At 31.0% G+C, this 13,737-nt stretch overlaps 1 protein-coding gene and 1 long non-coding RNA gene across 2 annotated transcripts; both read left to right on the forward strand.

Annotated features, from left to right (window-relative positions):
• The first annotated feature begins 425 nt into the window (after positions 1 to 425).
• On the forward strand, positions 426 to 11,372 carry LOC116134677. Its single transcript, XM_031420354.1, has 11 exons — positions 426 to 1,070; positions 1,370 to 1,694; positions 1,960 to 3,308; positions 3,651 to 4,190; positions 5,471 to 6,145; positions 6,458 to 6,916; positions 7,628 to 8,338; positions 8,573 to 9,365; positions 9,662 to 9,668; positions 9,799 to 9,875; positions 11,173 to 11,372. The coding sequence occupies exons 1-11, from the start codon at positions 426 to 428 to the stop codon at positions 11,370 to 11,372; spliced, it is 5,781 nt and encodes a 1,926-aa protein (XP_031276214.1).
• Positions 11,373 to 11,489: 117 nt separating this feature from the next.
• On the forward strand, positions 11,490 to 13,373 carry LOC116134663. Its single transcript, XR_004128785.1, has 3 exons — positions 11,490 to 11,605; positions 11,710 to 11,784; positions 13,097 to 13,373. It is a non-coding gene; the product is annotated as an uncharacterized LOC116134663 (long non-coding RNA).
• Positions 13,374 to 13,737: the final 364 nt, after the last annotated feature.

Here is a 13,737-nt window from a genome sequence, read left to right on the forward strand (position 1 = left end):
TCACCCTTCAGATACCCACTAAAAGTACTTCTACTCTGAAACCAGATCGCTTGATTTTTCAGTTCTCTCCTGTTCCCTTATTTCTTGTTTACCAAAGAGAATCCTTTCCAATTTTCTTATCTTTCGTTTAGAAAAAAGAACAAAAAGATTTTCTTTATTTCAGCATTTTTTCGCCTAACTTTATTTGAGTTTGCCGTTGTCCTGTTACTTTCTGTGTTTTATTTTCTTCTTCTCTTTTCCCTTTTCCATATTTCTCGTTTGTACAAAAAAAATAAAAATAAAAAAATAAAAAAAATAAAAGGATATTTCAGCATTTTCCCTAACTCTTGTTCTGTTATTTGAGTTTGCACCTGTTATTGTCGCTGTTTTAATTTTTCTATTTCTCAAACCTGGGAAAGAAGTGAAGAAGGAAAAAAAGTTTGAAAATGGTAGAACGTGCCTCGAGTATTGCGGGTTCGGCGAGTGCTGTTCTCGATGCGGTCAAGTGCTCTGATGCTCCGTTTGGGTGTCATTTCAAGTACTTGTACAACTACAACAAGAACTTCAAAAATCTCGAAATAAAAGTTGCAAAGCTGAAGGATAGAAGATTGGATGTGCAGGCTAAAGTTATTGTTGCTGAAAGAAAAGCGGAAGAGATCATACAGAATGTTAAGGACTGGCTGAATGATGTGGAGAAGACCATTGCTGAAGCAGAGATGTTGATTAAAGAGAAAGAAAACAACCCTCGATGTTTCAGGGGATTGTGTCCCAACTGGATCACCGGCTACAAACATAGCAAGAAAGCATTCAAGTTAAAGGAGAATGATGTCGGTCAACTCCTATATACGAAATTCAATTGTGTTTCCTATCTTCCTATTCTACCAGGGATCTGGCTTAAATCTACAGAAGATTATTTGGCTTTCGAATCAAGGACCTCCACTGTGAAGAATGTTTGGGATGCATTGCATGATGATAATATTTACATGATCGGGGTTTATGGGATGGGTGGTATTGGAAAGACCACGCTTGTGAAGGAAGTTGGTCGGAAAGCCAAGATCGATCAGCTCTTTGATGAGATCGCTTTCATAGAGGTAATTTTAAACCAAGCAGAAAATTTAGTTTAATTTTACAGGACAATTTAGACCCTTATTTAGAGTAAATAAGTATTAGTATTGAATTTATATGGTTATCATTATTTGAATGGAATTAATTAGACTTTAATTTCTATATAAGAATGTATGTTTCCGTTTATATTATGAAGATTTAAGCAGTCAATAAAATATGGGTACTTTAAAACAAAGTAGTTATCAATTTATAGAATTTTATTCACTGTTATTGTATTTACTTTATCTTGTAGTTCTTGACTTAGCCATATTTTTTTGTGTTACAGGTAACAGAAACTCCGGATGTAAAAAAGATTCAAACAGAAATTGCTGTCAAGTTAGGACTAATATTCAATAACGAGAGGGAAAGAGCAAGTAAGTTATATGCAAGATTGAGGAACGGTAAGAAGATCCTTTTAATTTTAGACAATATCTGGAAAGATCTTGATTTGAGAACTGTTGGAATTCCTTCGGGAGTTGATCGTGGTGGATGTAAGCTGCTGCTAACAACAAGAAACCTAGATGTGTTGGAGAGGATGGGTTCGATAAATAATTTTGGGATGAGTGTTTTAAATGAAGAAGAAGCCTGGACACTATTTAGGAAGATGGCAGGTAATTATGTTATAGAATTTTCACTTGTATGTTTTCACTATTTTTTTCACTTATTCATATATATTATAGTTAAGTGATGGTTTTTTTATTTGGAATTAAGTGGAGTTTTTTTAGATATTAAAAAAAAATGATGGTTTTATTTAGAAAAGAGCCCAGTAAGATATTAGTTGGAGGAAAATAACTACACTTGGAAAATCTCTTGTTCTTAAATTCAACGCATGTGAATGGAAAATGCAATTAGTTTAATCCTAGCCTTCCTGTGCAGGTGAAGTTATTCAAACACGTGAATTGTATTCCTTACCGAATGATGTATGCAAGGAATGTGGAGGTTTGCCCATTGCCATTGCTACTGTTGCAAGAGCATTAAAGAATAAGAGACATGAATCTTTATGGAAAGATGCCTTGCGAGAATTAAGAGCACCGTCACCGACAAAGTGCACGGGATTTTTGGAAAGGGAATACCGGACGATTGCCTTGAGTTACAATTATTTAAGATCTGATGAGCTCAAGAAATTTTTTTTAATTTCTAGTCTAATGAAAAATAATTCTTCCATTTCAGACTTGCTCAAACATGTTGTGGGTTTGGATATACTTGAAGGAGCTAACTTGACAGTGGAAAATGCAAGAGATAGACTAGATAAATTGGTTTGCCAGCTCAAAGACTCTTCTTTGTTATTGGACAGTTCCAAAAGAGGACAAGTTGCTATGCATGATTTGATTCGAGATGTTGCTATTACAATTGCATATACAGAGCACCATGTATTTACGGAGAGAAATGATGTTGAAAGGGAATGGAAGGATAAAGATAAACTCAAGAAATGCACAAAAATCTCCTTAGCTGCTAGTAGTACTATTATTAGTCAGCTTTGGCCTCAAGATTTGGATTGTCCAAATCTTGAATATTTTTGTATGACTAATATGTGGAACTCTTCATTCCAAATCCCGAAGGACTTCTTCACCGTGATGCCGAAGCTTAAAGTTTTAAATTTATTTAAGATGCAGCAATCGTCATTGCCATCATCACTTGATCTTCTGACAAACCTTCAAACATTGTGTTTAGATGATAGCAAAATTAAAGATGTTGCTATTATCGGAAAGCTAAAGATGCTAAAAGTCCTTAGCTTGCGAAATTCTCGTGAAATCAAGGAGTTGCCTGAAGAATTAGGTCAATTGACTCTGTTAAAGTTTTTAGATTTGAGCAATAGTTGGGGATTGGAAGGTATTGCACCAAATGTGATATCAAAATTATCCCACTTGGAAGAATTGTATATAACGGGACACCAGATTCGGTGGACGGTTGAAATAGTTAAAGAGTTCAAGCACTTGACTCAGTTGACTACTTTAGAAGTAGACATTAAAGATGACATGGTTTTGCCTCCAGAGATTTTTAACAAAAAGAAAAAGCTTGAAAGGTACGAAATATCCATGGGAGTTTGGCCATTGTTGATTAAGGAGCATGAGTTTACACGGGTGCTGAAATTAAAACTTAATTCTACCATCTCCTTAAAAGATTTACAGACAGTCAAGAATGTTGAAGTCTTATGGTTAACTGAATTGTCAGATGATGAGAACGGTCTATATAATTCAAAAATGAGGCCACTTTTTGAAGAACAGGTTTGGTTTACATTATTTTTGTACTTCTCTATTATATATTCTCATTTGTTTACATATAGTTGTGGTATTTTTTGTTCTTCTTTGTTTGCGTATATGATTTCATTTATTTAAACTTTCAGCTAAATTTCTTTATTGAGTACTCATCTTCAATCTCTATATAGTATGTAATTTCATCAGATGGATTTCGTCAATTCATATTGGATTCCATGTAAAAATTATTAGACGTAATACAAAATTTTAACATTATAGCATGTCATTTAGAAATCCGAAAGAAACAATTTTTTTTTTTTTTAATTACTTGATATAAGAAAAGATTAAAATAACATTTAATTCTCACTGCAGGATATCTTCCCTGATTTAAAGGTCTTGGCATTGATAGATATTAATTCTGGAAATATTTGGGACAGCCAACTTCGAACTTCCTCCTATCAAAATTTGACAAACTTGAGCTTGTGGGGTTGTCCAAACATAAAATATGCATTTCCATCTTCCATAGCCGAAAGCTTCCAGCAACTTCAACAATTGGAGATAAAGAATTGTCGAAAAATAAAATATGTGTTTCCATTTTCTATTGTCAAAAGCCTCCGACGACTCCAACATCTTGTCATAGAGGATTGCCAGGTGTTAGAGGAGATTGTTGCAACAGAAGGAGTAAATGTAGTTGTCAATTTCGCCTTCGAGCATGTAACCTTGTTGAAGCTTGTAAAGCTACCACAACTTATAGCCTTCTATCCTGGAATACAAACTTTGGAATTGCCAATCTTAGAAGACTTGGTGGTGAAATATTGTGGCAAATTCGCTTCAAAATATCTAAGCTTCCCAGAGAACGATAATGAGGGTGAAATTCATATTTCAGAGCCAAAATCTCTCTTAGACAAAAAGGTATGAGTCCCTTATTTCTTTTATTGAAAAAAGAAAATTAACTTTCTTTATATATTATATAAATTTAAAACTTAAATTATGGAGTTCTTTATAACATCTTTACTTTTCCATGAAAGAAGATTTAGAAAAAAAAAAAAAAAAAAAAAAAATTAATTGATTTGGACAATTTTGTTATAGGATATTGTCAATTAAACTTATTAAAGTACTACATTTGAAAAAATAGATCATCCAATATAATTCTAAAATAATCAAAATGTTTACAATAAATCAGCAAAATGTTTTTATTTTTACTAGAAATCTATCTAGCAGTTGATCCTTCTTATTATTGGAAATATTATACACGAAAAGTTTACAACTTCAAAGCTTGCTAAATGTTATCACATCTTCAAAATTATTTTAACATGATTTGGAAGCAGAAAAGTGTAAAAAATCAGTTCAATTTGAAACAAATTATATTAGGGTAGAAGTCCATTAATTATGTACCAATTTCTTTGCAAGTAGTAATTTATACTTTTGTTATGGTAAGACGTTATCTAATGTAATATTATACACCTATATTAATCACATCCATTTGATAATGTTATAGGATATAAATGAAATGTTTTAATTACATTAAAAATTATATATATATATGTCCGAGTCCGACTTACAGTTAGGATGGGCCAATTTGGGGTCAAAATCTAAAACATCTTTTAACAAAATAGGTCATGTTTTAGAAAAATTTATATGCCGTTTAGATACAAAAAAAAAAAAAAAAAAATCATTTGAAAATGAGAAATAAATTTTTAGACAAAAAAATCTTGATATTATTTTCTATTTTCCAGAATAATGTAGTAAAAAAATCTTTAAAAAGTATGTTTAATCAGTAGCTTTTAAAAATAGTTTTTGAATGTAATTTTAATATTGATCTGAAATTTAAATTAATAATAAAATGTAANAAAAAAAAAAAAAAAAATCATTTGAAAATGAGAAATAAATTTTTAGACAAAAAAATCTTGATATTATTTTCTATTTTCCAGAATAATGTAGTAAAAAAATCTTTAAAAAGTATGTTTAATCAGTAGCTTTTAAAAATAGTTTTTGAATGTAATTTTAATATTGATCTGAAATTTAAATTAATAATAAAATGTAATTTACTGGTTTTAAAATTTATTGTTGTTGAATTATCAAAAACAATTAATTAGATTTTTTCTTTTTTTTAAATTTCCATGATAATTTGTGTTTGGCATATAAATTCTAAGCCATCATTTGAACTGTTGTTTTATTCAATGGATTTGTAGATCAGCTCTCATTTGAAGGTATTGGAATTAAAGAATAAGTTGAGATTGATTAGATGGCAGAGTCAATCTAAAACTCTTGAGATCAAATTTGATAAGTCAGCAAATATTGGAATTCCACTTGGGCTCGTTCGGAGATTTGAGAATCTGGAAGAGCTTAAACTATATGGCCATCCTTTCCACAAAGAAATATTATCATGTGGAATCACTCTAGTGCCATCCTTGGCTTCTTTCCATAATCTGAAAGTTTTGAGAGTTAAGAGTTACAATGGGTTAATGAACTTAATAACACCTTCAACAGCTAGAAGCTTAGTGCAATTGAGAGAAATGAGCATTGAAGAATGTGAAATGGTGATAGAAATAGTAGAAAATGTGCGAGATGAAACAATGAGTATTGAAATTGTTTTTCCGAAATTGAAGAAGTTGTCGCTTAGAAAGTTAGAAAGTCTCGCATGTTTTTGCTCGGCGAATTACTATTTCAAATTCCCATCTTTGGAAGAATTAATTATAGGAGAATGCCCCAATATGAAGACTTTCAGTCAAGGATTCTTAACCACACCTAACTTACCCAAAGTTAATTATAAGAGCTTAAAAAATAGATTCGACTGGGAGGAAATGGAAGTAGAGAATAAGGAGAATGACCTTAATACAACCATACAAGGATTATACAAAAAGCAGGTATGTATTCAATTAATTTAGTTTATATATTTACTTATCTCTGCAAGTTTTGTTAGTTTAGAAGAGAGACAACGCCTTAGAGACTCTCTTTTAAGTATTTTCACTTTAACTTGCGTAAAAGATAAGTTTCCAGTTTTAACCTATTTGAATGAATGACGGAGAATTAATGCAATTTTATATTATTATTTGTAAGTTTGGGCCTAGGCCTTTCAAAAATTATTAGAGTTACCTTTTTCTAGTCCATTAGAAACAATACCTTTATTTTTTTTTTAAATTACTTTATTTTGAAACAACTATTAACTTTTACTACAGGATATCTCCACTGATTTGAAGTTTTGGGAATTCAAAGATATCAATTCTATAGAGATTTTCTACAACCAACATCCAACTTCCTTCTATCAACATTTGACACATTTGATCTTATGGAACTGTGGAAACATAAAATATACGTTTCCATCTTCCATAGCCAAAAGCCTCCACCAACTCCAACACCTAAACATAAAGAATTGTGGGGTTTTAGCGGAGATTGTTGCAAAAGAAGGAGCAAAAGATGATGGCAAATTTGTCTTTCCCAATGCAACCTCATTGAAGCTTGAAAATCTACCAGAATTTGTGGCTTTCTGTCATACTTTTGAATGGCCAATGTTAAAAGAGTTGACGGTGAAAGATTGTGACAAATTCATGACTTCAAAATATCTGTGCTTTCCAGAAAACAACGAGGAGGGTGAACTTCAATTTTCAGAGCCAAAGTCCCTCTTCTTGAATGATAAGGTATGGGTCTTTAATATTTTATTGTTTATGGAAAAAGAAAATTAATTTTTTTTATTATATATATTTCATTAATTCAGAACTTAAATTGTGGAATTATGAAACGAGATCACATATTCAAAGTGATTTTAACATGATCTGGTTGCAGACAAGAGTAAAAAAAAGAACTTTATGTTTGTAGAATTACGTTATGGTAAGATATTATCTAATGTAATATTATACATCTATACCATCACAATCACATCCATCCAATAATGTTATAGTTTATAAATCACACATTTTAATTACATTAAAATTTTTAATGAAAAAAAAAAAAAAAATCTTGTCCAAAGTACAACTTATAGTTAGGATGGGTCATTTTGGAGTCAAAATCTAATACAAGTTTTAACAAAATAGGTCATGTTTTAGAAAAAAAATTACGTACCATTTAAATAAAAAAAATCATTTGAAAATTAGGAAAATTTCGTTTAATTAGTAGTTTTCAAAAATAGGTTTTGAATGTAATTTTAATATTGATTTGAAATATAAAATAATAACAAAATATATTTGCTAGTTTCAAAATATATTGTAATTGAACTATTTAAAACAGTTGATTAGATTTAAAAAAGAATAGTCTGCGAAATTTGTCTTGGTCTTTGATTTTTGAGCCAACCATTACAATTCTGTTTTAAGAATTTAAAAAACTAATTATATTTTGTTTGGATGTATCTGTAGATCAACTCTGATTTGGAAGGATTGCAGTTACAGAATATGATTAGAAATATTGCATGGCAGAGTCGTTCTAAAACTCTTGAGATATGGAATGATAAGTCAGCAAATATTCCACTTGGACTTCTTCAAAGATTTGAAAATATGAAAGAGCTCCAACTATCTTGGTGTGAATACAAAGAAATATTGTCTTACAGAAAGGATGAGAAACATACTAGGATACTCACACAGATGCAAATTAGAAGCTTCTCAATGTCATCCTCAGCTTTCCAGAATCTTAAAGTTTTGAGGGTAAGCTTTTGCAATGGGTTGATGAAGTTAATAACACCTTCAACGGCTAGAAGCTTGGTGCAGTTGAGAGAAATGAGCATAGAATTTTGTGAAATCCTGGTAGAAATAGTAGGAAATGAAGGACAAGGAGATGCAACAACAGCAACCGAAGTCGTTTTTAGCAATTTGAAGAGGTTGTCACTTAAAGATTTAAAAAGTCTCACATGCTTCTGCTTTGGAAATTACACCTTAAAATTCCCATCTTTGGAAAGCTTATTTATATCAGACTGCCCCAATATGAAGACTTTCTCCCAAGGTATCTTAAACACACCAAAGTTACACAAAGTCTATTATGAGAGGTGGAATGAATTGAAGTGGGAGAAAATGATTGTAGAGAATCAGGGGAGTGACTTTAATACAAACATACAACAAGCATACAAAAACCAGGTTTGTGTTCATGTAATTAGTTTAAATATTTGAATGTTGACCTTGAGACCACATAAAAAAGAATTGGTGTGTATAGGATTACTTCATGCACTCTCCTATATCACTTTTATACTTAAACTCCGTCTACATTTTTCTTAGAAAAATCTAAAGCTACTGTTTCATATTTCTAACAACCATTAATTCATCATTTTTTTTTTTTTAAATTGTAATTTGATTCACATGATTGATCTTTAGGTTGACTCTAATTTGGAGGAATTGAGATTGAGTGAAAAGGATATCTTGCGGATTTGGCAAGGAGAACTTCCAAAGAACTTTGGCAAAGTGAAAACTCTACAATTGACTAAGGATGAATCAACAAACATTCCAATTCGAATCCTTCACAAATTTAGCAGTCTTGAAAATCTCAACCTACAAGTGAGTTCATACGAAGAGTTACTCTCATGTGGAGAGGATGAGGAACACATTGGGACACTCACAAAATTAAAAGTTTTAGAATTGTTGGGACTTTTTGATTTAAAGTGTATTTGGAAACAAGACTCCCAATTAAACTCAATTCTTCAAAATCTTTATCATCTAGTAGTGCAATATTGTCACAATTTGACTACTCTATTGCCATCTCTAGCATCTTTTGAAAATCTAAGGACTTTGAGGGTAGAGTATTGTAATGGATTGAAAAATTTAGTGTCATTCTCAACTGCTAGGAGTCTAGTGCGACTAGAAGAGTTGAGAATAGAAGGATGTGAAGTGATGGCAGAAGTATTAGCAAATGAGGAAGATATAGAGAATGGTGAAATTGTTTTTGAGAAATTAAAATGGTTGTACTTGTATAAATTAGAAAGTCTCACATGCTTCTGCTCTGGGAAATACACCTTAAAATTCCCAAATTTGGAAAGATTATGGTGGTGTGGATGCTCCAATATGAAGGCTTTCTCTAGAGGACGCTTAAGCATGCCAGGGTTACAATACTTGAATGAGAAAGATTGTTCAAAGAGTGACCATAACACACTAATGCAACAATTACAAAATGGTACGTATTCAATATTTACTTAACAATGTACTATATCTTTAGACATTTTTTGGCTCTCCTGGCATTCACATAAATTAATAATGGTCAATCCTCATTGGTCTTATTATTGTATTTTTATTTAATTTAAAATCCTCTAAAGAAGTCAATTACAGACTATCAAGTATAGACAGACTACAATACTACAATTTATATTTGGAAGCAGGATAAAGAGTGTAGGAGTAACATTAATTAATTAGTAAATACCAAATACTATTTTTGTCCTTAAAAGTTAAAATTGAGAATTTGTGTTTCTGAAGTATTGAGGTGATTGTTGAGAAAATTCCTCATCTTCTTGTTTAATTGATAAATTATGATCATTTTAGAGATAGAAAGTAGCATTAATTCTCTACAGTTTCTGCTTTTACTATTAATGTGTTGTTTTCTATGATTACAGATTGTGGTATTACCCAGAAGAAGAGCAGAAGAAGAAGAAGAAGAAGAAGAAGAATCTTGTCTCCAAACTAAGATCTGGTAATTTTACCCCTAATTACACTATTAATCTCTCAAAATTAAGAAAGGGAGAATGATTTTTAACCCCCATCAATTTAATCAATAGCCCTTCTTCAATTTTAGTGAGTCTAAAAGTAAAAAGTATTTATATGTTTTAAAACCATCTTATATTAATTATTGAAAGGTGTTCTTAAAGAAAGATGAATCCTAACAAATAAAAAAAATCCATCAATTCAATATTTAAATAAAAATGATATGATATAAATCAAATATAAAAATGCATAGTGTAATTTGGGGTAATGTTACCCCTAATTACATATATATTTATTCTCTATAGAAGAATATAACTTTACTTATCTTTTATTCATTGAAATATTGCAAATGATTGATAACAAAACTTTTCTTTATTTATGAGAAAAGGATTATAAAAATTTGGGCCTGCGGCAATTCAAAAAAGAAAAAGAAATTGAAGTGAAAGATAAAAATAGTCGTCATTTTTATGCAAATATGAGAATTTTGCTAAGTACACCCATTCTTTTACTAAATGTCATTTACTATTAATTTTTATTACAAATTTATCCTTTAAACGGGGCAACTGATTAATTAGGTGAATGATTAATTAGGTGAAGTTTGATAATCACTTTCTCCCTTGACAACGTCTAGGATTGAATACTTTTGTCATGGTTTGTTTGTTTGTTCCTTTTTTCTATTTAATTTACAGAAGAATGGAATTGGGGGAATTTAATATTAATAAATTTAATCAACTTAAAATTTAAAATTAATATCATAAAAATCATTTCATAGAAATATTTTAAATATGATCATAAATGACATCTAACCTGATAAATTATCAAATAACTCATACTTATTCATTTATACTTACTAATAAATTAAAATATTATAAATATTACATTAAAAAGTAATAAATAATATAGTTAAATATTTAATATATTTCTCATTTAGGTTTATCATAATTATTGATATAAATAAGTTAACCTTATGAGCATGCATGCACTCTTGATCACATCCAATTTTGGTAAAATTCTTATTTTAATGGTGGATAATACTAATTTATTATCCCTTTAATTAAGCATAATTCAAATTTTCCCTCGGAAGTGTGTTTTGTTGCCTTCAGAAATTAATTTGATTAAATATACTTTGGGTATAAATTTTGAGAAATTATAAGGTTAAATATGATGTTAATTGTAGATTTAAGGTACTATTTGGTATTCTATCAGGACAAAATTAAAATGATATAAGCATATGAGGGCCTTCGTAATATTATCCAATCATTCAAAGTTATATGAAGAAAATGCAGCGATGGTGATAGCAGGTGCTACAGAGAGTTGGGCGTCTCCTTCCTTGGTGGCCAATGGCAATATGACTCCTGTCAAGTCTGCTCTAGTATCCGGCTGTGTGGCTTCAGATATGAGTGAATTTCAAATGAGCTGTATCAACCTCACGCGTCCTCTCGCTTCCGTTCTCCGTCGACGATCTCGCCTACCGCCGATGGTCTAGGTCATTTTCATCATCTCAAATACTTATCATTAAAATTAATAGAGGATGTCGTTAATAGTTGCTAATTTTTTGATTTCACAGATGAGATTGCCAGGTTGTTACCGAATCTGTTCGGCGAAATTGGTGTCAAATGATGTCGATACACTTCAAGCGGATCAGAAGTTGGAAATCGGTGTCTTTTTTTACTGGGCTCTAGGCGACAGGTGGATATAATGTGATCTCAGGAATTTTGGGTGAGGATCTATGTGAAGCTGTAGTTTTAAAACTTGGTTTGCTTGAATTGTTGTTTGAAAATGAGATTTTTGTATTTCGTTTGTAATGCTTTGTATGGATTTAGGAGAGGTACAGCAAGGATCATGAAGTGCAGATACATTGAATTGCTTCTGAATATATTTATCCGGATAGACACAAGGTATGGTTGTTTCTTTTGAGTGAAATTTATGGTTTTCATAGTATTCAAATGTGTTCGATATGCATTAATTAATGCTTGTTAGATTAATTATATTTGATGGGATTAATTAAGTTGTTAAAAGTGTAGTATCCAACAAGTTTAAATTGTATTACAATTTGTGCAATTATATTTTGGTAGTGTATTGATATGGAAATAAAATGTTTATATACATTGTTAAGTGTTAACAGGGTTGTTTTTGTTGGATTTTTAGTGAGTTATGACCCAACAAGAGGAGAGGTGTTCAGGCATGGACTCAATGTATATTCAAAGCCTGTCTTCTCATATAGTCTTTTTCCTTTCTAAAGCCTTTTGTTTTTTGGTTGTTTTTCATTTTGGTCACCGCCACTTTGTAGTGCATAAAACTAGAAATGCCAATGCATGTCAGATAGTGATCTTATATATTCATAGATATTGGTACAAATGTTTAAAGTTTTTGTTCTGCATGGTTGGGGGCTTTGATGTGTAGTGGTAGTGAAACCTTTTAGGGTATGTAAAAATTTAGCATATAAGTGTTTCTCTTGGTTATTTTTAAGAATATGTGTCCTATATCATTGAAGTTTAAGGATCTTCATTAACTATTGGAATTGACTACTGTATGAATTTATGACTGGGTAAGGCTGACCTTGACTAGGATAGCAGAGTTTTTGGTTATTAAGAAACTACAAGTTTGTGAATTGACTACTGAGTGTAGTGAGGATGAAGATGTTGAAGGAGAGCAATGTCATGATTATAATTTTGGATTATTGCCAACAGGTAATTCTGTCCGGCTTGTTTCTTCATTTTTATCATACTTCTCAACAGTGGCAATAAGGAGTTATGGGTAAAAATCTGATAAAGATGAATAGAGTACAACTGATGAAAATATGATGGGTAGAAGCAAGAAAATCATAAAGTTTTCGGGATACACATGATTGTAAGATTGTTAAATTAAAGGGGACTAATGGCATGCTTGAATATGCTGTAAGTGCGTGATTCAGATTTTAATAGAAAGAAATATATAAATCAATTAATAAGTTTATGTCTTATTTATCGTAGTATAAGTCTCTGGGTGTCTGGTTGCAATTTTTTTATGTTTCTTGCAAGCCATCAGTCAATGAAGTTTGTAGTTCAAAATATTTTTGAACTTCAGCACCTTGGTCCTACATGGATTCTTTTGAACAAACCCTTTTTAGTGGATGCTCAATTTTACTATATGTGCTCATAGGTGTCTGAAGTTCAAACTTCTGCCACTAATATATTGATTTGTTGTTTTCGGGATTTGTACTCGATCCAGAGATATGCAGCCGACTTGCCTTGGGAGAGAAAAGAGAACTGGTCTATGACATTGCTCAATATGGCCAAAAAATGCCAGAGAGATTCTTAGCTCAGCTAGCCGCAGGGAGCTTCTTGAAATCTGGGTTTGCTAAATTTCCAATGATATAGCATCTACAAAAGTTGGTTCTCAAACTCACCAATTAAAATTTGGTTGTATTTGTTTCAATTACTTATTGTGCATGCTGTTAGACTTTCATTCTCCAATAACATCAATTTAAATTTTCTTCCATCTCCTATCAAACAATTTGTTGATATGAAAATAAATCTGCTTCATTATAGAACAGATTTAGTTTATCTTATTTCATCTTTGTCTTCAAAAAAATCTCATTTCTGTTTCAGAATGTGATTAGGGAATCTTTTTACATTTAAATGTTGACTTCATTATCCTTAATCACTGAGAAAATCAGTTGAAAACTTGTTTCTTGGCTAATGTTTGAAGCAAGGAACACATACACGTTGGTATCACTTTCCGTGGATATTCAAAGATGATTTTGATAATTTCTCTATTCCTACTATTTTATATTTTCGTTATCTTGCCCCTTCATCAATGATTCGGGAACACTGTTTTAAAAACTAGACTACTGATTGACCTAGTCAAGG

This window comes from Pistacia vera, unplaced genomic scaffold (genome assembly GCF_008641045.1).
Source record: "Pistacia vera cultivar Batoury unplaced genomic scaffold, PisVer_v2 Contig1083, whole genome shotgun sequence".
Classification (NCBI taxonomy): Eukaryota; Viridiplantae; Streptophyta; class Magnoliopsida; order Sapindales; family Anacardiaceae; genus Pistacia; species Pistacia vera.

Excerpts from the sequence above, each read along its gene's own strand:
- LOC116134677 (XM_031420354.1), top strand. The coding sequence starts at position 426 with ATGGTAGAACGTGCCTCGAGTATTGCGGGTTCGGCGAGTGCTGTTCTC. Across the intron at positions 4,191-5,470 it reads AATCTCTCTTAGACAAAAAG|ATCAGCTCTCATTTGAAGGT; the intron begins GTATGAGTCCCT and ends ATGGATTTGTAG. Across the intron at positions 9,876-11,172 it reads TGTCTCCAAACTAAGATCTG|CGATGGTGATAGCAGGTGCT; the intron begins GTAATTTTACCC and ends AAGAAAATGCAG.